The sequence below is a fragment of the Bombina bombina genome, chromosome 2 (genome assembly GCF_027579735.1).
Source record: "Bombina bombina isolate aBomBom1 chromosome 2, aBomBom1.pri, whole genome shotgun sequence".
Classification (NCBI taxonomy): domain Eukaryota; kingdom Metazoa; phylum Chordata; class Amphibia; order Anura; family Bombinatoridae; genus Bombina; species Bombina bombina.
In genome coordinates this window covers 836480674-836505716 of record NC_069500.1, presented here as the reverse complement: position 1 = coordinate 836505716, position 25043 = coordinate 836480674, and the positions used below count along the sequence as shown (strand labels likewise).

Here is a 25043-nt window from a genome sequence, read left to right as displayed (position 1 = left end):
CCAATACCCAGAGTCATGGGAGCAATGTAAACTATAACCAAGGGGATCTCACCTCTAGGTTGGAGGAAGCCTATGAAATAGGACAGCCTGAAATCTTTCCAGGATTTCAGCAAATAGTCAAAGAGCAAATATCCTTAGCTAATGGCTGTTCCAGCGATGATGAATGCCAACAACTGCGAGAACTCCTGATGGAGTACAAGGATATTTTTGCTAAGGATTCTTATGACTGTGGTACTACAAACTTGCACATTGCAAGGATACAAACAGATCCTGATGCACCACCTGTATTTGTCAAACAATACAGACTTCCCTTAGCCTCATATGATTCTCTTGCATAGATCATAAGGAATTTGGAAGAAAGAGGTATTATCAGACAGGTGCACAGCTCTTATAATAATCCTATTCTAGGTGTCCTTAAGCCCAATGGACAATGGCGTTTGTGTGCTGACTTAAGACAGCTAAACAAATGAGTATACATGTCTGGCTGGCCTGTACCATACATTGACCAGTGCCTAGCACAAATGAAGGGATCCAAAATATTCACTGCCATTGATTGTGCACAGGGATACTGGACCATAAAGGTACATGAAGAGGACCAATATAAGCTGGCGTTCTTTTTCCAAAAGGTCCAATATGCATTCCAGAGACTTCCATTTGGATACATAAATTTTGGACATGAATTTGCTGTATTCATGCATAAGGCTATGCCTGATGTACTGGAAAGGGGGACCTTATCTTATGTTGATGATGTTTTAATCAAAAGCACAGACTTTGAAAAACACGTTGCAGAGCTTAAACACGTCCTCAGCCAACTTAAAAGGGCAGGTGTCAAATTATCCCTACAAAATGCTCAATGGTGCCGCACTCGTGTAAACTTCTTGGGACATGAAGTTACCTCTGAAGGATTAAATCCTCAGAAGAAAAAGTTGGAAGCTATAGTGAATTCTAAAAACCCAACTAACTTAAAGGAATTGAGATCATTCCTGGGTATGACAAATTATTCTCGCAAATTCATTGATAATTATGCGGAATTAGCTAAACCACTACTATTCTTCTAAAGAAAGATGTGAAATGGCACTGGAGTGAGTCTCAAGAGACAGCCATCAGAGAGCTGAAGAGAAAACTCACTCAAGCACCTTGCTTAGCGTACCCTGAAGGTGGTAAACCTTTCTTCTTAGAGACAGGTTACACAGATATAAGCATGAGTGCTGTTTTATACCAAAAGCATGATAATTTGAACAAAGTCATTGCTTATGCAAGCAAAAATCTATCCCCAGTAGAAATAAAGTTTAACGATTGCGAAAAAGCCCTCTTATCTACTGTATGGGCTCTACAAAATTTCCGCAGCTATATACAGGGCGAGAAAATTATTGTAGAAACGGCCCACCAGCCTTTGCTATATTTGCAAAGTGAGAGAATAAGAGATGGGAATTTGTCTAATAGCCGCATAACAGCGTGGACTCTTTCCTTACAAGGCTGGCCCTTAGAAATTTGCTGCAAGCAGAATAAAAAGAATCCAGTCGCACAGGGGCTTGCTGAGCTCCACGACTGTACTGCTAGAGATCCTGGGGAAGAATTATCAGAAGATGATTTTCTGGAGGAACAATTGCTTTCCCCATATAAAATGTACAATGAGGACCATTGTCAAACATTACCTTGGGTGTATGTTGATGGTTGTTCTTACCATGCCACTATTGATAATGAGCGCAGATTAGTCGCTGGCATTGGTATAACTGGGGCAAATGGATTCCCAAATATATCCATAGGTTTCAACATTGAACCAAGATCCAGTCAAGTTGCAGAACTAACTGCTGTTTTCAAAGCCATTGAAATGGCTATTGAACATGGTATTCATGAATTTGTGATCATAACTGACTCAAATTATGTGCGTGACAGTTTTGTTGAATACCTGCCAACTTGGAAAAGAAATGGCATGCAGAAAAGCAATAACAAACCAGTCAAGCATGGCAAGTTGTTCTGCGAGATTGATAATCTAGTGGTATCCAATGATTTAACCATACACTGGAAAAAGACCAAGGGTCATTCCAGAGTTCTAGGTCCGGATAAGGAAGGCAATGACCTTGCGGATTCATTAGCCAAACAAGGAGCCATAACTGGAGAACTCATTAATATTGACCACTTAATGGGTGCAATTCAGGTAGAAGCCATTACCAGAAACCAGGCAAAACAACAGAGTGAGCCTAACTTGGTACAATGGAGTCAGGATTCTCCTAGTGAGGACCTGATCACTAGTCAAAAAGAAGACCCCATTGTAGGCATCTTCTATAAACACATAGAAGATCCTGAAAGCAACCCCATCTCAAAAGATGATTGTATTGGCAAAGAAGATCTTAGAATCTTAATAAAATCTAGATCACAATTCAAGTTACAGGATGGTTTGTTAATTAGAACCTCCAAAACTGGCATCCAGCAGTGGGTAGTACCCACCAAGTTCAGAGGTCTAATGCTTCAACATGCCCATGATGCTCCCACATCTGGTCATTGTGGTGCCAAACTCATGTATGAAATATTACGTGATTACGCTTTTTGGCCACACATGTTGAAAGATGTTCAAACCTACTGTCAAGGGTGTTTAATCTGCCCACAGTTCCAACCCACTGCACCAACGCATAGAGCGCCATTGCAGAAAAGGGGGATGGTAATGCCATGGTCAGATATACAAATTGATTTTATTGGCCTGGTAACAAGGTCATCAAGAGGTAACAAATACATGTTAACCGTGACATGCCTGTTCACTAAATGGGTAGAGTGCATTAGTGCACCTAACAACAGTGCTGAAACATGTGCAGCGTTGCTCATTAACCATGGATTTGGTTTACCCCAAAGAATCGAGTCAGATCGGGGGACCCACTTCACTAGCGAAGTGATGACCAAAATGTGGAAAATACTAGGGGTTAAAAGAAAGCTCCATATTGCTTATAGCGCTGCCTCAAGTGGTGGTGTAGAGCGTTACAACCAGTCCATTGTTAAAATCCTCAAAAAGTTTATGTGTGAAACGGGTAAAGACTGGGATGTAAAACTACCTCTAGTCTTAATGGCATTAAGAGCAACTCCAAGTAGTGCTACCAAGATGTCACCTTTTGAGCTGATGACTGGTAGAAGAATGATTCTACCTCAGCATCTGCTGTACCGTACATCAGACCAAAACTTGATAAACGCTGCCAATACACATCAATATGTGGAGACCCTAAGAAAGCACCTGCAATATGCCTTTGCATTTGCTCAAAGGAATTTAGAGAGAGCCGCAACTGCCACTAAAACCTATTATGATCTCAAAACGTCCAAAAAGGAATATGAAATAAATGATAAAGTTTATCTTTATAACTTTGGAAGAGATCAGGTTAGGGAGAAGAAATTTCTTCCCTCATGGAAAGGTCCTTTTGTCATTACTGACAAAATATCTCCAGTGGCCTATAAAATAAGGATCCCCAAAAATGAAAGTTTCATAGATAAATGGGTCCATATCAATCAATTGCGGGCATGTCATCCCAGATCCCAACTACAAGGCATAGAGGTAGAATGAAGTGTCATATCCCCAAATGCACTAAAGACATACTGTAGTTTAAAGATGCCTAGCTGATAAACATGAAGGCTCAAAAATGACAGACTTTCTACATAGAAAACTGTCTATGATGTGTACGGTCAACATCCTCACCAAATACCACTAACTTTGATCTAATTCAGATACATGTGTCCTACATGTTTTTGAATTGGAAAGGGGGATTTATGTCAAGGTATTTGAAATATTATTAAATAATATATACAAATATATTTGTCTTTATTTAATAAGTCTGTGTATGTGGACATCAAATAATTCATTTAGAGATCTCCCACACTCAATATGCTAAATTATGCAATTGTATAACCACAAAGAACTGAAAATTAACACAGGTAAAATTCTGAATACACATCTCCAGGATGTCTCCAAAGGCTTGACACTTACGCCTAGATTTAGAGTTTTGCGGCCAAAGGGGTACGTTAGCTACGCATGCTTTTTTCTGACCGCACCTTTTAAATACCGCTGGTATTTAGAGTTCACAGAATGGCTGCGTTAGGCTCCAAAAAAGGAGCGTAGAGCATATTTACCGCAACTGCAACTCTCGATACCAGCGGTGCTTACGGACGCGGCCAGCTTCAAAAACGTGCTCGTGCACGATTCCCCCATAGGAAACAATGGGGCAGTTTGAGCTGAAAAAAAACCTAACACCTGCAAAAAAGCAGCGTTCAGCTCCTAACGCGGCCCCATTGTTTCCTATGGGTAAACACTTCCTATGTCTGCACCTAACACCCTAACATGTACCCCGAGTCTAAACACCCCTAACGTTACACTTATTAACCCCTATTCTGCTGCCGCCGCTATCGCTGACCCCTGCATTTTATTATTAACCCCTAATCTGCTGCTCCGTACACCACCGCAACCTACATTATAGCTATGTACCCCTAATCTGCTGCCCCTAACACCGCCGACCCCTATATTATATTTATTAACCCCTAATCTGCCCCCCACAATGTCGCCGCCAGCTACCTACAATAATTAACCCCTAATCTGCCGACCGCATCTCACCGCTACTATAATAAAATTATTAACCCCTAATCCGCCTCACTCCCGCCTCAATAACCCTATAAGAAATAGTATTAACCCCTAATCTGCCCTCCCTAACATCGCCGACACCTAACTTCAATTATTAACCCCTAATCTGCTGACCGGAGCTCGCCGCTACTATAATAAATATATTAACCCCTAAAGCTAAGTCTAAACCTAACACTAACACCCCCCTAAATTAAATATAATTTAAATCTAACTAAATAAATTAACTCTTATTAAATAAATTATTCCTATTTAAAGATAAATACTTACCTGTAAAATAAACCCTAATATAGCTACAATATAAATAATAATTATATTGTAGCTATTTTAGGATTAATATTTATTTTACAGGCAACTTTGTATTTATTTTAACCAGGTACAATAGCTATTAAATAGTTAAGAACTATTTAATAGCTAAAATAGTTAAAATAATTACAAAATTACCTGTAAAATAAATCCTAACCTAAGTTACAATTAAACCTAACACTACACTATCAATAAACTAATTAAATACAATACCTACAAACAACTACAATTAAATAAACTAACTAAAGTACAAAAAATAAAAAAGAACTAAGTTACAAAAAAATAAAAAAATATTTACAAACATAAAAAAATATTACAACAATTTTAAACTAATTACACCTACTCTAAGCCCCCTAATAAAATAACAAAGACCCCCAAAATAAAAAAATGCCCTACCCTATTCTAAATTTAAAAAGTTCAAAGCTCTTTTACCTTACCAGCCCTGAAAAGGGCCATTTGCGGGGCATGCCCCAAATAATTCAGCTCTTTTGCCTGTAAAAAAAACATACAATACCCCCCCCAACATTACAACCCACCACCCACATACCCCTAATCTAACCCAAACCCCCCTTAAATAAACCTAACACTAAGCCCCTGAAGAACTTCCTACCTTATCTTCACCATACCAGGTTCACTGATCCGTCCTCTGAAGTCTTCATCCAAGCCCAAGCGGGGGCTGGCGATCCATAATCCGGCTGAAGTCTTCTATCAAGCGGCGGCTGAAGAGGTCCAGAAGAGGCTCCAAAGTCTTCATCCTATCCGGGAAGAAGAGTAGATCCGGACCGGCAACCATCTTGATCCAAGCGGCATCTTCTATCTTCATCCGATGACGAACGGCTCCATCTTGAAGACCTCCAGCGCGGATCCATCCTCTTCTTCCGACGTCCAACTGAAGAATGAAGGTTCCTTTAAGGGACGTCATCCAAGATAGCGTCCCTCGAGTTCCGATTGGCTGATAGGATTCTATCAGCCAATCGGAATTAAGGTAGGAAAAATCTGATTGGCTGATGGAATCAGCCAATCAGATTCAAGTTCAATCCGATTGGCTGATTGGATAAGCCAATCAGATTGAGCTCGCATTCTATTGGTTGTTCCTATCCGCGCTGGAGGTCTTCAAGATGGAGCCGTTCGTCATCGGATGAAGATAGAAGATGCCGCTTGGATTAAGATGGTTGCCGGTTTAGGGGTACATAGGTAGTTTATGGGTGTTAGTGTACTTTAGAGCACAGTAGTTATGAGCTTTATGAACCGGCGTTAGCCCAGAAATCTCTTAACTACTGACTTTTTTTTGCGGCTGGAGTTTTGTCGTTAGATTTCTAACGCTCATTTCAGCCACAACTCTAAATACTGGCGTTAGAAAGATCCCATTGAAAAGATAGGATACGCAAATGGCGTAGGGGGATCTGCGGTATGGAAAAGTCGCGGCTGCAAAGTGAGCGTTAGACCCTTTCCTGACTGACTCCAAATACCAGAGGGCGGTAAAAACCAGCGTTAGGAGCCTCTAACGCTGGTTTTGACGGCTACCGCCCAACTCTAAATCTAGGCCTAAGGCATTTGGTTTAATTAAAATGTAGCCACAGTTTCAGAAACCATATGTGTGATTGCTTGGGAATGTGAGATAAAATCTATTTACCCCTCCCAATGTACCTAAGAATCTAGCTCAGGTGACAAATCTTGTGAGAGTTTCAGCATTGCACTTAGGTGCAGGGGACCCCATGTGGTGAGTAAGAGAAAAAAAGTCTGGGAACTGAGTACTGAAAGGGCAGTGAAGACCTTAGGATAACACAGAGAAAGCAAATGGCTCACAATGAAATTTTAAAACAACTATGTTATAGGCAAGTAAAATACATTTCAGCATTATAAGAAAATATATATATTTTTAATGGATATGTGACGGTCTTTTATATGATAATAAATATAAACGCATTGTATTAATAGATAATTGCTGCATGGGACATTTATATAGGAAATAAATTCAGAATTATTATAGATTAAATAAAAGTTTTAATAATACCATATTTGAATTACATGTATATATAACATGCTTTCCTATTTTCCAGATAGAACTAAGATGATGACAAATACAAGATACTGCATGGAAGTGAAAATGTATCTGCATAGAAAGGATTCATGCTTCGAAGATCCATTAGAAACATGAAATATGGCATATTCTTGTTGGAATACAATACAATACTGAATTCAAAATAGGCTATTATTTATATATAAATGCCAGGATACTGATAAAATTGTTATGCATTTTAAGCTAATAATTAACAGTATTAAATTGCCTTAATATAGTATATGCTAAAGGCATATTGATGTTTGATATCAAAATGATCAGAGAGGTGACGTGATCCTGCCCCATATAAAATGAATATTGTGAGAGATTAATACAAGAAATTATGGCAGTTATTACATATTTTAAAGAAATAATAATTTCACTGTCTAAAAATGCTGTATGTATTGCTGTGTCTGTCCATCACGCTGCCCCTGGTGTTATGTTGCGAGAACTACAGCCATAAGGCTTTTTGGCTGTTAAAAATGAAATTTCCAAGAGCTAATCCGATTAGACTTCCCAGGTGACCAATGGGAAGGTCAGCTCCCGTAGTGCCACCCACATGATTTCATAAATGAGTGAAAACATATATAAGTAAGCAAGAGAGAGATAGAGAAAAAAAGGCTGTTTAACTTTGGATGATATCTGCTGCTGGGCATTTTGAAACCATTCTGAACAAGCTGACTACCTCTTTCTCATTGATTGCAAAAGTTACTTATCTGTCTTCTGAGATGAAACAAGAAATTTCTGGTAACTGAATTATCGATTTCGATCATTTTGGTAAAGTATAAGAAAAGGGCTGCTAATTACATATGATATTTTAAAGTCACTGCAGTTTAAATTACAGTTGATAGATTAGGAGAGCAGTTTGTATTTTAATTAATGTCTCTTAGTCCTATATGGTGTTAAGTTTGTTTTTGTAGGCTAAGTGATTTATCTATGAAAGTTCTGGTGTTTTAATAAATTGCAGTTAAATAGCATAATATATATATTATCCTATTGTTTATAAGCACTGTTTAAAATTGTATCGCTTGGATGTTAAAAGATAAAGATTTTAGTCTCGTTGTGTTAACTAAATAGAAGGCTATTTATAAAAAAGGCTGGTTTTAAGGATACAATTTTCTGGGTTTTATAAGAAGGGTAGCATATCTTAATAGTTGGTTTTAACGTATATAATATTGTGTCATATTCTAATATTGCAAATATATTTCAAAAATGTTCATGGATATTAACTAAATAAAAGAATTCAGATATTTATATTAATTGTATGATTTCTAGTAGATGCATGTTGATTAAGGGTTTCTATTTTTAAGAATAATTATTATTTGTATTGTGTTATAACCCTGCCATAAGCTGATATATTATTTGGAGAGCAACTACTAAGATTTTCATAAATATACTGACAACTCCCTGTGGCAGACTGGTACAAAATCTTTTCACAAATGAGCAGATCCTCTTCCTCCATAATGCAAATGGAAATGAATCTCAAACTCCTATGTAGGTGGTATTACACACCACCTAGATTAGGAAAAATGATAGCAGGGTATTCAGCCAATTGTTGGAGAGGCTGCACTGACCCCGGTACATTTATACATATATGGTGGACATGGCAAATTGCAGTAACATATTGGTCTAACATTAAAGGGACAGTCTACCATAGAATTGTTATTGTTTTAAAAGATAGATAATCCCTTTATTACCCATTCCCCAGTTTTGCACAAACAACACAGTTATATTAATATACTTTTTACCTCTGTGATTACCTTGTATCTAGGAACCTTCTTCCAGCCCCCTGATCACATGACTGTGACTGTTTATACTCTTCCCACAATGCTAAATTTAAGACAATAGATAATAAAGTACAATACCATTAAGGCACTGACTGGAAGGGATACCCCAACAGGACTTAGAAGCCTCTGCTCAACTGCTATATGTAAACAGGTTAGGAATTAATATACAGGAAATATGTACTTCAGAATTCTTAATCTTTATTGTAGTAATTAAATATGGTTACTAATATGCTGATATACTGTAATGCACAGTTTTGTTTTACTTTTACTTTTGTTCATTGTGATATGAATAGTACCTAAATAAAGCTTAAAAAAATAAATAGTTAAACTGTTGTTTATGTAAAGGAGGTAAATGCTCTATTTCGCCACCTAGTGGTACAAATGTATATAAGTCATTGTAACATGTTTGTATGGCATGGCTAAGAGATTATCTCCCGAAACGTCGCCTGTTTGCTTGTCTATGTAACATTAAAATAAATTCATTTTGCTGTAAAAAAAAAAATTAAAAAAAAATGTAAAAAAAATTGAGTTTTTTTTAATATGAACAAATCATTACCGTTTGTTCGGACTGATCCTCCCAGGTTGGTATGTCACTGTGCAAGTAATTTAAAGGGACACTGAATCCAATTTTTTTCTTTCATGATTCACAAAGAGCATGCAATTTTAAGCAACTTTCTAATGTACTTCTATTATCAAATTTTCTTCGTTCTCTTGCTATTTTTATTTGAAAAAGAAGGCATCTAAGCTAAGCAACCAGCAAATTTTTGGTTTAGGACCATGGACAGCGCTTGTTTATTGGTGCTGTCCAATCAGCAAGGACAACCCAGGTTGTTCCCCAAAAATGGGCCGGCATCTAAACTTACATTCTTGCTTTTCAAATAAACATACCAAGAGAATGAAGAAAATTTGATAATAGGAGTAAATTAGATAGTTGCTTAAAACTGCATGCTCTATCTAAATCACAAAATGAAAAATGTGGGTTCAGTGTCCCTTTAAAGATCTGCTGGTCAAGTCAGACCCAATGCAATGCTACCAGGGGACGACCTGGTTGAAACACCAGAAGATGTGATGTTTTAAATTTGGTGACTGTGTTACATGGAAAAGCATGTTGGTTTGTTCTACCTTCCAGCATCCACATAACAATTAATTTTACAAAATGTATAACTGCCTCACTTGCACTAGTGAAGTTGTAATTTACATCTTACTGTGTGCATGCCCCTTCTCTGAGTGGGGAAGATAGTCACATCTTTCAAGAAGAGGATGTCACTGGTGATGTCTGAGTTTGGGGGAAGGTGTAACGGTGCTTGGCGTGAATGCAAGGTAGCAGATTACTCAAATGTATATATAAATGTAAATAACTTGTATGTGTTTATAATATGCTTTTATCCTTTAACTTTTGACACTTGATAAAGGCGTCAGGTAGACACCAAAACATCATTTGGTTTTAACATGAATGGATAATAAATGTTATGTTTTATACATAACCAATGAGTGCTTCTCTTCTAACATGTAAATTGGATTTTGTAGTACCCCGGGACTTGTTTTAAGAATAGTGAATTAATATCCCTTGGCGCTTAGGTGTATATATATATATATATATATATATATATATATGTACGTATATGTGTGTTTGTATGTATGTGTATATATTTGTATGTTTGTACATATATTTGTGTATGTACTGTATATATGTATGTGCGCACATACAGTATACGTAGACACATGAAAAATATATACAAATATATACATACACAAATACACACACATGTATATATGTATAAACAGTATTTATATATATTTACAGTATATATATCCCTTTAAAACAATGTTAACACTTTAACCCTTGTGGTGGTTAAGTTTAAGAACAACTTCTCTAGCAGGCACAGGCATCATTCATGCCCCGCAAAGCAGCGACCATCAAAGACCAGAACGGCAAAGTTCTACAGAGAGAAATGCAAATTAAACATAGGTGGCAAGAGTACACAGCGGAATTGTACGCGGGCAACCAACCAAATCAATCAGCTGGTCCCAATCAAGCAATAACCAGATATTTTGGAGGAAGTAGCCTGGGTTTTGGAACCACTACCAAATTGGAAAGCCCTTTGTATTGATTTAGGACGAATTACTCACGTCAATACTGATCCCAACATTAACAGAATTCTGATGGCAGATCTGGAAGAACAAATCTATCGTGTCCTAGACATTGGACAAAATCCATCTTTATCCCACTTCCAAAAAAAGGTGATATGCAAGAATGCTGCATTTATCGAACCTTTGCTCTCACATCTATCTATCTATCTATCTATCTATCTATCTATCTATCTATCTATATATACACACCTTCAAGCCCTTCTCAGTCACACACCTTCAGAGACATGCATACTTCTGAAAATATATAGATATGCTTTTCAACATCGTATATAGAGAGATTCAAGTAAATTTCATAATGGAAGTAAATCTAATTTGGATTAATTAAATGTCCTATCTGATAGCAATGCTTTTTCACTATTTCTATTTATAAAAATAAAAAATGGTGTTGACATTATTTTAAAGGTATATATATATATATATGTGTGTGTATATGTGTGTGTGTGTGTATATTTATATTTGTGTATGTATATATGTGAACATATGTATGTGCACACATACATAAATACAGTACATATACATATATACATAAAAATTCCTTAATTACTTAGAATAATTGGACTCCGTTCAACAATCTGTCAGCAACATAAACTCGCTAAGACAGAAAGAGAAACTAAATAAGAAACTAAATAAGAAACCCCAGGGGTGAGATTACATATGTGGCGTATTTTTCAGTGCAACTGCTGAAACCCATGTTGCCCGTAAGTTCACCTAGTACATCGGGTGCATCACATAACACGCTCTGCCAGATGATATACTGACGAAGGTAGGACAAACTGGCCAGGTTCTGAAATGTGCGCAACTACTCATTTCTGGCGTCGCGAGTAACTTACGCCATAATATTGCACTCGTAAGTCGAAAATAAAGAGAAGTTGTAGTTAAATGTTTAAATTACACATAAAAATCGAAACCGAAAGAAATTAATAAAACAACACGTCAAAACACAATTAAAAATCTCTATACAAACATGCGTAATCGCCATATTTTGCATGTGTTTGGATGATTCTTTGAGCTACAACACACGGCCCAGGAGCGGAGGATTTAGAGAGGGAAGAGAGAGAGGAGCAAACACAAAAGTTAGTTAGGTTGGATGGAGGAGTATTTGTACTCTTACACATATTTGTACATATTGCACACATTGCTTACATACATATACACATACACCACACATTTATTTTTTCAAACACCTCACACATTTTCTATTTTTTTTTATACAGTGTTATAGGCTGAATGCTTGGTTGTGATTGTGTGTGACTGGGACTGCATGGGAGTGACAGGAAGTGTGTTTGGTGTGACAAATGTTAGGATGGTAGGAGTGGAGGGGAAAGGAGGAGAGTAGAGGAGAGGAGCAGTTGGCCCCCAGACAGGGAGTAAGTGGAGTGGGGAGAGGGAGAGACAGAAGGGAAGATGGGAGGAGAGATGCCCCAGAGGAGAGGAATATGTAGGAGAGGGACAGTGGGCGCACATGAAACAGAAGAGGGTCAGAGGCAGAGGATAGGCAAGAACACACACTACCAGGGCCATCACAGGGAAGAAGCCAACTGGCCATGGATGAGGAGAGGATGAGATGTCCCTTCTACTATTTTGAAGAAAATGTTGCCCTTGTCCAGGCCATCATGGATAATTATGCTGACCTCTTCAGCCAGGAGAAGTGCAAAGGCAGTGCCAGGAGAAGGAAGACTGAATGGCAAGAGGTGGAGGATGCTGTGAACAGCGTGGCCCAGCAGAGGAGGACTGTCAAGGGGCTGAAGAAGAGGTGGAATGACTGTAAGAAGCAAATGGAGGAGAAGATGGGATAGGAAGCAGTCCACCAGAGGGGAACAGGCAGTAGCCCAGCCATAGAAGTGCAATACAACACTAGGCAGGAGATGATCCGCAGGTCACTGAGCACCACAGCAGTCAGTAGACTTAGAGGTGCTCGGGACTCAGGGGTTTAAACAACTGCACATTATTCTGGTGAGTAAGATCCCACACACTTGTATTATATGTAATTGCAACACATGGCTCTACCATGTATCCATGTAAATAGGATACCCACATGTACATACATCTGACTTTACTAATCCTTCTCTTCCTTTAACTCTTCCAAAGAACCACCTCTTGAACCACCTGTGACAAGGCTTCAAACACCACCCTCTGCGCAGCTGTCAAGGCCTTTCGCCATGCCACCACCACCACTGTTCCGGAAACCACATGTGCCACAGGAACAGTAGGCTCCCAAGCTGGAGCATGGTTGGCTGGCTTCAATGCAGGACCCTGGAGTGATGCCACCAACATTGCCCTATGACCCATGGCAACATTCATGGCCCGAAGATTATCCTCCATTTGGTTTTGATGGGGATCCAACACGGGCACAAAGGGTCCATGTATATACCCCCACAAAAACGCAATCACAGGCTCAAGGCAGTGACATCAGAGGTTCCACAGATGGAGCCTAGAGCTGCAGAGAGACATGGAGGCCAATTTAACAAATGTCTTGTGGACCTGATCCGACAGTGCGGATCAGGTCCGCAAGACATCTCTGAATGCGGAGAGCAATACGGTGCAACGCCGCCCCCTGCAGACTCGCAGCCAATGGGCCGCCAGCAGGGGGTGTCAATCAACCCGATCAGAGCAGGCAGACAGGATTATGGAGCAGCGATCTTTGTGACCGCTGCTCCATAACTTGTGTTTCTGACGAGTCTGAAGACTCGCCAGAAACATGGGCCGTCAAGCTCCATTCGGAGTTTGATAGATAGGCCCCATGGTATCATCATTCAGTGCAACAGCAGCCAATCAGTCACAGATGTTAAGATGGCAGATTGATATGTACCTGCAGGTGGACAATAGATTCATGGAACTAAATCAGCTTTTGGGTGTGTTGGTAGAACACTTTACACACCAGCAAGACGCATCCTCAATCTTATCATCTGCCAACAGCACACAAGCCGAAACAATTGCATCTGCAGGAACAAGGAGGACAAGGTTATCCACCACAGGCAACTCAGCTCCATCATCCAAAAAGCCACGTAAAAAATAAACACATTTCTATTTCACCATAACCATTGTCCTTTGTAATTTACCATGTGAATGTCATACACATCCATGTGATGGGTGTTAGAGTACACTAATATTGAATAAAAAATGATATGACCTGTGATGAAGTGGTGCTACACCACAGGTAATATTATCATGTGAATGAAATAGTAATGTACTCTAACTCACATCATATAGATGTGTATCAAGGGCACGGGTTGTAATATTCAATTAGAGGATGTTAATCCATGTATCACACACAAAATTAGTTCAGACATGTTTATACATTTAGATGCAATATTATGGAACATGGGGATGTGGCATCTGTTTTTCTATTCATGAGCAGCAGATATTTTCAGTGTCACCTAAACATGCATAACACAATGAGACATATGCAGCAATTAGGGGGTTAAAGGGAAGGGGATTGGATGTTGTAGATTCACTTACATGAAATGAGAATCCTCAGTAGTGAATCCTGCAAAATGTGAAATATACACATACAATGGCAGGTGGTGTGCAGTCATACATTATAATGCATGTGACCTATACAGGGAGTGCAGAATTATTAGGCAAGTTGTATTTTTGAGGATTAATTTTATTATTGAACAACAACCATGTTCTCAATTAACCCAAAAAACTCATTAATATCAAAGCTGAATAGTTTTGGAAGTGGTTTTTAGTTTGTTTTTAGTTATAGCTATTTTAGGGGGATATCTGTGTGTGCAGGTGACTATTACTGTGCATAATTATTAGGCAACTTAACAAAAAACAAATATATACCCATTTCAATTATTTATTTTTACCAGTGAAACCAATATAACATCTCAACATTCACAAATATACATTTCTGACATTCAAAAACAAAACAAAAACAAATCAGTGACCAATATAGCCACCTTTCTTTGCAAGGACACTCAAAAGCCTGCCATCCATGGATTCTGTCAGTGTTTTGATCTGTTCACCATCAACATTGCGTGCAGCAGCAACCACAGCCTCCCAGACACTGTTCAGAGAGGTGTACTGTTTTCCCTCCTTGTAAATCTCACATTTGATGATGGACCACAGGTTCTCAATGGGGTTCAGATCAGGTGAACAAGGAGGCCATGTCATTAGATTTTCTTCTTTTATACCCTTTCTTGCCAGCCACGCTGTGGAGTACTTGGACTCGTGTGATGGAGCATTGTCCTGCATGAAAATCATGTTTTTCTTGAAGGATGCAGACTTCTTCCTGTACCACTGCTTGAAGAAGGTGTCTTCCAGAAACTGGCAGTATGACTGGGAGTTGAGCTTGACTCCATCCTCAACCCGAAAAGGCCCCACAAGCTCATCTTTGATGATACCAGCCCAAACCAGTACTCCACCTCCACCTTGCTGGCGTCTGAGTCGGACTGGAGCTCTCTGCCCTTTACCAATCCAGCCATGGGCCCATCCATCTGGCCCATCAAGACTCACTCTCATTTCATCAGTCCATAAAACCTTAGAAAAATCAGTTTTGAGATATTTCTTGGCCCAGTCTTGACGTTTCAGCTTGTGTGTCTTGTTCAGTGGTGGTCGTCTTTCAGCCTTTCTTACCTTGGCCATGTCTCTGAGTATTGCACACCTTGTGCTTTTGGGCACTCCAGTGATGTTGCAGCTCTGAAATATGGCCAAACTGGTGGCAAGTGGCATCTTGGCAGCTGCACGCTTGACTTTTCTCAGTTCATGGGCAGTTATTTTGCGCCTTGGTTTTTCCACACGCTTCTTGCGACCCTGTTGAATATTTTGAATGAAACGCTTGATTGTTTGATGATCACGCTTCAGAAGCTTTGCAATTTTAAGAGTGCTGCATCCCTCTGCAAGATATCTCACTATTTTTGACTTTTCTGAGCCTGTCAAGTCCTTCTTTTGACCCATTTTGCCAAAGGAAAGGAAGTTGCCTAATAATTATGCACACCTGATATAGGCTGTTGATTTCATTAGACCACACCCTTCTCATTACAGAGATGCACATCACCTAATATGCTTAATTGGTAGTAGGCTTTCGAGCCTATACAGCTTGGAGTAAGACAACATGCATAAAGAGGATAATGTGGTCAAAATACTCATTTGCCTAATAATTCTGCACTCCCTGTATGGCTTAATGCGCTTATGAACATGTCACTTACATGTGAAGTATTCCTGGATAACGTAATACCTTACTTGGTTATGCCTCAGTGTCCCCCTGTCCACACCCTCAGGCACAGGCACCACATCCTGTTGCTAAGGCTCAATGTCCCCCAATAGACGTGTGTCCGCAGCAATGTTGTGTAAAATACAACAATAAGTATAGAGTGGAAAAAGTCTCTATATGAGGTGCGCAAAGTTCATAAAGGCATTCAAATAGTGGATGTTCCCAGAGTCTTCCGGAGAAGCAGGCAGCACTCTTGTATAGTAATGGTGGATACCTGTATGATCAAAGAGAGAAAAAGAGGTGCCTCATGGGACAGTATCGTACCAACCAGGAATGTCACACAATGAGACGACACATAATGTGATATACTCACAAGGATAGCGGCATATGAGGATGCCTAGTAGAGCGGGACGGGACTTTAGGTCGCCCGACAGACAAACACTGCAGTGCGTGGAGACGTCAGGTCACGGGGCCCATTCAGCCAATCAGCGGCCACAGACAATCGGCAATAGGGCCCGGCCGGTGACGTCAGTGGCAGCTGCTTCAGGGCCGCCACTGACGTCACCGGCCGGGCCCTATTGCGCGGAGTGATCCGCCCTCTTCAGCCCCCCGAGTTCCAGGAGGTGAAGTGGTTATAGTGGAGTAATACTAATAAGGAACCTAATTTCCCTATTATTGGGGTGAAAAAAATAAGTACATCCAGCCTCTGTATGGGCGGAGAAGTACGAAGTGCAGCCTGACATTGGCTACTCCCGGAACAGCTTTTACGTCTGATACCGATTGTCTGTGGCCGCTGATTGGCTGAACGGGCCCCGTGACCTGACGTCTCCACGCACTGCAGTGTTTGTCTGTCGGGCGACCTAAAGTCCCGTCCCGCTCTACTAGGCATCCTCATATGCCGCTATCCTTGTGAGTATATCACATTACGTGTCGTCTCATTGTGTGACATTCATGGTTGGTACGATACTGTCCCATGAGGCGCCTCTTTTTCTCTCTTTGTGTAAAATACAACATGCATTGACGATGGAACACACTTTGGTGGGGCTACATTGTAAATATCTGCCAGTCATATCCAGACATCTGAATCTGGTTTTGAGTAGGCCAGAGCTCCATTCAATCACATGAAAAGTCTGAATATGGGCCTCCTGGTACCTGAGCTGTGGCTATGTAAGGGGACGGGCCAATGGGGTTAGCAACCATGGTCTGCAGCCACACCCTGTGTCATGAATACCTCATGATTTAGATGCTAATGGGTTAATTTTCTTTAGCTTGTGTGCTCAAACCATTTTTTTTTTCAGAAGAAACTTGTTGCTGTGTTTTCCCTTAGATAAGCCAGAGCCCTCATAAATAGTTTGTAAGATCCACAAGAGAACTTTATTGCCTATGGCCAGTTTTATTGCCACAACCTTTCAGCACAGAGAATGATAACACAGTGCCTCTATCCAGGCACTAAACTGAGGTAATTGACAGGACAACCAGCCTTGCAAATTAATATACTTTTATAAGTCATAATGCCTCAGAACCATAAAGAATGCAAAATATATGGTGTTTGGTATCAAAATACTTCTAATTACCTCAAAAATGGATTGACTATCTGTGTATATAAGTTAGATATATATATAACAGAAGTTTTATAAGGTCTTCTATAACTTCAGCCAAAGACACTGAGTTTTATGACATGTCGTAAAAAGAGAGGGATATTTCTGGCCCCTCTGTAAGAAGGTTGGGTCAAGCAATTTGATATTAGAGGAACAGGTATAAAATGTTGTGTCTAACAATACAAGTTGTTCATTCTACATGAGAGGCTGTATACCAACAGAGTGAGTGACCATCTTTTCTTGCCAATCTCTGTGGCGCAGATATCTAAGTTAGTAAAGTATTGGGTTCTGTTATTTCTCCTTTTTATTTTAAAAACTGTTTGCTTGTGTATAATTCTATTTGTTAACATCTTTTTATTAATAATGCACTGTGACTTGATTTTTACTCATAATAAATAATGAATTTATTAACGGGACAGTCTACTCCAGAATTGTTATTGTTTAAAAAGATAGATAATCCCTTTATTACCCATTCCCCTGTTTTGCATAACCAACACAGTTATATTAATATACTTTTTATCTCTGTGATTACCTTGTATCTAAGCCTTTGCAGACTGCCCCCTTATTTCAGTTCTTTTGACAGACTTGCATTTAGCCAATCAGTGCCCGCTCACTTGTTACTCCACAGGCATGGTCACAAAGTTATCTGTATGGCACTCATGAACTTACGCCCTCTAGCTGTGAAAAATTGCCAAATGCATTGAAATAAGGGTCGGCCTTCAAGGTTTTAGAAATGAGTATATGAGCCTACCTAGGTTTAACTTTCAACAAAGAATACCAAGAGAACAAAGCAAATTGATGATAAAAGTGAATTGGAAAGTTGTTTAAATTTGCATTTCCTATCTGAATCATGAAAGTTTAATTTTGAATAGCCTGTCCCTTTAAGTTTTTGTCTTTGTCTAATATTTGAACCACGTTACTGAAAGAGACTGGTAGTATTAATACTGTGTTTTTAGATTATCGCCTAGATTTAGAGTTTGGCGTTAGCCATCAAAAGCAGCGTTAAGGGCTCCTAACGCTGCTTTTTACCACCCGCTGGTACTTAGAGTCAGCCAGGAAAGGGTCTAACGCTCACTTCCAAGCCGCAACTTTTCCATACCGCAGATCCCCTTACGCCAATTGCGTATCCTATCTTTTCAATGGGATCTTCCTAACGCTGGTATTTAGAGTCTTGGCTGAAGTGAGCGGTAGAGCCTCTACCGAAAAGACTCCATCTGCAGGAAAAAGTCAGTAGTTAAGAGCTTTCTGGGCTAATGCCGGTTAATAAAGCTCTTAACTACTGTGCTCTAAAGTACACTAACACCCATAAACTACCTATGTACCCCTAAACCGAGGTCCCCCCACATCGCTGCCACTCTAATACATTTTTTTAACCCCTAATCTGCCGACCGCACACCGCCGCCACCTACATTATACCTATAAACCCTTAATCTGCTGCACCTAACATCGCCGACACCTACATAATATTTATTAACCCCTAATCTCCCCCCCCCAACGTCGCCGCTACCTACCTACACTTATTAACCCCTAATCTGCCGACCGGACCTCGCCGCTACTCTAATAAATGTATTAACCCCTAAAGCTAAGTCTAACCCTAACACCCCCTAAGTTAAATATAATCATTATTAAATAAATTTAAAAAATTAAAAACGATTACAAGAATTTTAAGCTAATTACACCTACTCTAAGCTCCGTAATAAAATAACAAAGCCCCCCAAATTAAAAAAATACCCTACCCTAATCTAAATTAAAAAAGTGAACAGCTCTATTACCTTCCAAACTCGAATTGTGGTAGTATAGACACTACCACAGGACAGTATGCATCTCCAGCACTCTAGCCCAGACTATGGGGTGTTGCTTTTGGTGAGGATTATTAAAATATAACTTTTATTCAATTTATTTAAAAACTGTACACACAACACACATAACACACAAATTTAAAATTCTCAAAGTAAGTTCTGTTTAAGTTATTGATAGTGACCACAAATATTATATGAATGCCTGTGTTATATTATCTCTATGTGGCACTAGGATTATAGCAACTTGCAATAATATATCTCCTATGCTAAACTGGTAGTCTTTGGAAAGCTGTTGTATAGTTGTGTAAGTGCCCAATAGCAGTGTATTCACCAGTTATTACATACTGAGGGTCACAATGGAAATAACATCTTGATATAATCGTTTGATTCTGTGTGAATACAAGTATATCTGTATCAAACGTGTCTGGGTGATAATAGCGTCAGTCACCAAAGTTATGACTGTCTCATCAGTATCAGTATACCGTTAATCTGAGAACAATGCTCATAAGGTACTGCTAATCGTTTAATAGATACAGATTATGTAGCAAAATTACTCAATGGTAATAGTATCAGTGGGTTGAGTTAAAGCTCAGGTTATGAATAATTAAGGTACCATATATGATGTGTTATATGTTAGTACTTTGTAGAGATGACTGGTATATCTACTTTAGATGTTTTGTGATCGCCAGTGTATCTAGGTTATTATACAATCTCACACCTGTTTGATCATAAAGATGTTTGTGGTTATTATAGATGTACGGATATTGGGACCTCTATTGATGTTGGTAAAGTGACCTTGTAAAGCCTCTCACCCCTAGAATGTGTAACCGGCTCTATTAGATAACTATAAGCGCTCTAGTTGGCCGCTATATTTCTAGGTTAATATTTTCAAGGATGTGTGACCAGCTGGACTTAGTTAACTATAGTCACTTCTTGTGAGCCGCTGTATTTCTAGGTTAATATATCCTACTAGAATAGAATCACAATAGAAGTGGCAAATATATATAATCGCTTTTTTCTGTGTGAGTATAGGTATGACAGTGTCAGACGTATCTAGATGATAACGTGGTCAATCACAAAGGATTATAACTATCATATCCTTACTAATATATAGTTAATCTGAGAGCAATGCTTTTATGGTACTGTAAGCCGTTTCGTGTAATAGAAACAAATTATTAGCAAAATTTCTCAATGGTTATAGTATCAGTGGGCTAAGTTGAGACTCAGTTTATAGGTGATTAAGGTAGCAAATTGAGATACATTATATGTTTGTACTGTGTTTAGGTTACAGGTGTATAGCCCCTAAATATTTTGTGATCACCTGTATATTAAGGTTGTTATATAATCTCACACTTGCTTCACCTTAAATAATGTTTTGTGTGATTTAAGTTAGTATACGGACATTAGGACCGCTATTGATATTACTAAAGTAACCTAGGTACTCTTGTAAGCCGCTGCTTAGTTATTCCAAAGTAGTTACTTAGTATATATAACCGGTTCCATAGCCCCTCTTGTGTTGCCGGGTTATTAATTCCTGTTAGTTTATAGAATTAATCTTGAATTTACTAAAGTAGTAGTTGTTAGCAGACTTGTAATAACTGTTTATATAGGGACCAGTACATTTGAGATCAAATATAGAAGCCTTATATCTGTGTGACTTCTATTGTGGAGCTCGTTTGTTTTTTTGTATCTGTAGTGGAGCCGTTAGTTTAATATGGCCCGGATGTTATCCAAAATTGCACTATTTTCATTTATTCTGTATAACCCCACAACCTGTATGCTGGTTATTTTTTACACTTTAAGTAATGAATAGGTGATCGTTTAGCTCTAATCATGAGCTCAGTGTTACACTGTATATGTCTCAAACGGGTTTGTGAGCCGCTTAATAGTGCCCGGCTGTAGTTAAATATGAGCCGTATGTCTGTATCTTAATATTTAGCATTGATTATAGAATTATTAAATTCTGCTACTACGTTATCCACATAGCATACGGCTAATTATTACACCCGTATTCCCTTAGCTAGCTTGTGTGACAGCTTAGCAATAGTTCTAAAACATTTATGTTAAGAAATATCTGTCTCCACTATAGCCCGTATGTAATCCCATGTTACCCAATTTTGTTAATTATTCTGATACTATATAGTCACTCAAATTGAGTGTTGGCTGTATTATTAGATTCCCGTTACCTTGTTAATTATTGTATGGTAAATTGTTTATCTCCTATAGTGAGTTTTATATTTCACTGTATCAGTTACAAACTATGGCCTCGCTTCCATTGAGTCGTAATTCAGTTTGCGTGCACTCGCAAACCGTTAAATATGCTGTCGAAAGCAATAGCGTTTAACGACTGTTTCCAATGGCGCGTTATACCTTAATATCGGCTTCCGGACTTCGGCTGCCGAAAAGATTTTCGCGTCCCATAGAAAGTAATATAAGCCGTTAATCGATAAATTATACCAGGTTTCCATTGAAAGCGCTAACCGTTAATACACTGTCAGAGGCTGTCGATACATTGAGACATATTACCCCCAGCTCAACTAGGTGTAAAGGAGGAAAAAAGAGCTTTTTGAGGCCTGTTTCTCATTGAAATTGAAAATCAAAAAAAAATTACATATAGAAATATAATTTTATCTAATAATAATCTTCTCCTACATGTATATATGTATGATAATTGTATATATATATTTGACCTATATAAATCATATAATTTTAATAATTACTTTTAACTGTTATGATAAAGGCTGATATATTTAAATTGAAAAATATAATAATTACATTCAGTGTCTTTGAATTTCCGATATGTAACTACATATATGTTGAAATTATATTTCATATCAAAAATAAAAGTCATGAGTAAGTATATACTTTCAAACTGTTCATTAAATTAAGGATTAGATGAGATGAAGATAAGCCCTCCCCCCCATGTTATTCATTGCAATCACCAGTTTCACATATGTTAACAAGCAACACACAGCTATAAAAAAAAGACCACACCTAGCCTAACCTCAGAACAGATATTTCAAAATGCAGGGTGAGAGAGAAGCTGACAATGCTGAAGTTAGACAGCGTAGGCCTGACATCCCCAGAGTGAGGCTGGATATAGAAACCCTGAATGAGCAGCAGGTGTTTGAAAGTTTCAGGCTCAACAGGGAGAAAATATATCAGTTATATGCCCTGTTGCAAGATAGGCTGGAAAGCCAGGGCTATTCAAGCAGGGCTGTCCCTGGAATGACCAAACTACTAGGGGCACTTCATTTTTTGGCTTCTGGATCCTTTCAGGTGACAGGGGGCATTGTAACTGGGGTGCATAAGTCCACTCTTTCTAAGCATCTTTCAAAAGTTATTGATGGACTTTATGATAATTGCAGAAAATTTATTTTTTTCCCCACATCACCCAGAGGTTGGCGTGATGTTAAGAGGGACTTTTTTCTTTTAGGTGGCATACCCAATGTCCTTGGGGCCATTGACTGCACTCATATTGCCCTAAGACCCCCTGTGCGCAGGGAGATAATATTTAGAAATAGGAAACACTTCCACTCCTTAAATGTGCAGATTATATGTGATGCAAACATGCGCATATTAAATGTTGTGGCAGGGTTCCCAGGAAGTAGCCATGATGCCTACATCCTCAGGAATTCTGGTGTGTGGAGATTGTTTGAGACAAATCAAATGCCTGAAGGACATCTCCTCGGTAAGTGTTTATGTATATATTATGATGCCTTCATGTGTTCAATATTTTGACATTTTATTGTTTCATTGCTTTATAATCCTTTATGTATGTGTCTAAGGGGGTGAAATTGATTAAATAAATAAATTGTTAATCATTTAAAAGATATATATTAACTATGTCATAGTAAGACATATGCATAACATTATTTCATGTCATACATTGCTTTATGGAAAGATGTGTGTTTATCTATCTATCTATATCTATATCTATATATATATATACTGTATATCTATGCATTCATATTTTAGCAGATTCTGCATATCCTCTTAAAAAATGGATTTGGACACCATTGAAAGAGAACCAGGTTGTTGGGCCTGCTGAATTAAGGTAAAATATATATTTATTTTCTGCTCATGTGTGTCAGAAATATTGATTGTGCCTTGCAAAATGCTCACTATAATCTGTAGAAAAGTAGGACCAGTACACACTTCATAGGAATGTCCCTTTAAATCACTCTTGGGTGAATGTAGGTGCAAACCTGGAGGACCTCCTTTTCCAAAGTCCCAGTAAATGTAATGAAATAGAACACACAGGTAGCACTCTATGTGGAGCAACAGCACCTTTATTGAGCAACGTTTCGGGGCTCCTGCCCCTTTATTAAGCTATATATCTGTGTTTGTGCACATACATTTGTTGCTTGATTATCTTGTGTGTGTGTGTATATATCACTATCACAGACATAACAATGTTGTACTGAGTGCCTTTAAAGGGACAGTCAAAATACAAATCATCTATTATCAGTGAAGCATTTATAAATCTCTATGCTTCAATATAAATATATTTATATATATATAAAATGGTTTAAAGATTTATAAGATCAAACCAGGAATGTAGTTAGCTCATTAGTATTTGATTTGTCTTCACATTATATATTATAATCATATTTCTTGTTCTTTTAATACAGATATAATGAAGCACATATCCGAACACGTGCTATAATAGAACGACTGTTTGGTGTTCTAAAAATGCGCTTTCGCTGCCTGGACAGATCAGGGGGGGATCTCCAATTCAGTCCGGAAAAAGCTATTAAAATCATAGTGGCATGTTGCTGTCTACACAACATGGCACAGGAGCATGGGATGTTGAACGACTTACTTCCAACACCACAGCCCCCAGGTGAAATCTTTGAGCCTGATGTAATTAATCATCCACAACCCCTCAATGCCCATTTGGAGAGATCTGCAACTATTCAAGAATTCTTTTCAGGTATTTTTATAGTATTGTAATGAGACCTTTTAGTTATTTATGATTATGTTTTTTAATAATACACATTTTTTTCTTTTAATGTTTTACAGATTGAAGATTCTCAGAAATGGAATACCACTCCCCTCCCTCTCTCCTCATCCCTATATTTACCACATTTTCCCTAAATAAATGTATACTTTACTCAAATATAGTCATGGTGAATGTTTCTTTATTTCCAGCTATGTACTAATCAATGCATTCATCTTATGATTTATGTATAACATAATTATCTAAAATATCATTTTAATTATATTCCAAATATGACTTTGTTCTCTTGGTATAATTATTTAAAGAGCAGCTATGCACTCCTGGTTAATAAAATTGAGTACATGGGTGAACCAATGACAGACAGGATATATACTGTATGTTGGCAACAATAAACAGCTCCAACATAGGTTCTATGCTGCTCCTGATCTTACCTAAATAAAACTATAATCAAAGGATACTAAGAATATTAAGAAATATAAAGAATATAAATATATTAGATTTGCTTTTAAATATATATGTTTTAGCAAAATAATGGAATTTATGTCACTTTAAAAAAAAAAAGGAAGAGTGTGTTCACAATAAAACATTAATGAACCAGATAAATCATTCA

The 25043-nt window shown here is 38.3% G+C and overlaps 1 protein-coding gene across 1 annotated transcript; it reads left to right on the top strand.

The window, feature by feature from the left end:
• Positions 1 to 22204: 22204 nt before the first annotated feature.
• LOC128648052 (putative nuclease HARBI1) lies at positions 22205 to 24592 on the top strand. Its single transcript, XM_053700736.1, has 4 exons — positions 22205 to 23161; positions 23449 to 23527; positions 24105 to 24406; positions 24496 to 24592. Exons 1-4 carry the CDS (start codon positions 22495 to 22497, stop codon positions 24498 to 24500), a joined length of 1053 nt encoding a protein of 350 aa, XP_053556711.1. The 5' UTR covers positions 22205 to 22494; the 3' UTR covers positions 24501 to 24592.
• Positions 24593 to 25043: the final 451 nt, after the last annotated feature.

What these genes read in the sequence shown, in the direction of transcription:
- LOC128648052 (XM_053700736.1), top strand. Translation starts at nt 22,495, where the DNA reads ATGCAGGGTGAGAGAGAAGCTGACAATGCTGAAGTTAGACAGCGTAGG. An exon ending in GCCTGAAGGACATCTCCTCG is followed by an intron (nt 23,162 to 23,448) that starts GTAAGTGTTTAT and finishes TTCATATTTTAG; the next exon opens with CAGATTCTGCATATCCTCTT. An exon ending in GTTGGGCCTGCTGAATTAAG is followed by an intron (nt 23,528 to 24,104) that starts GTAAAATATATA and finishes CTTTTAATACAG; the next exon opens with ATATAATGAAGCACATATCC.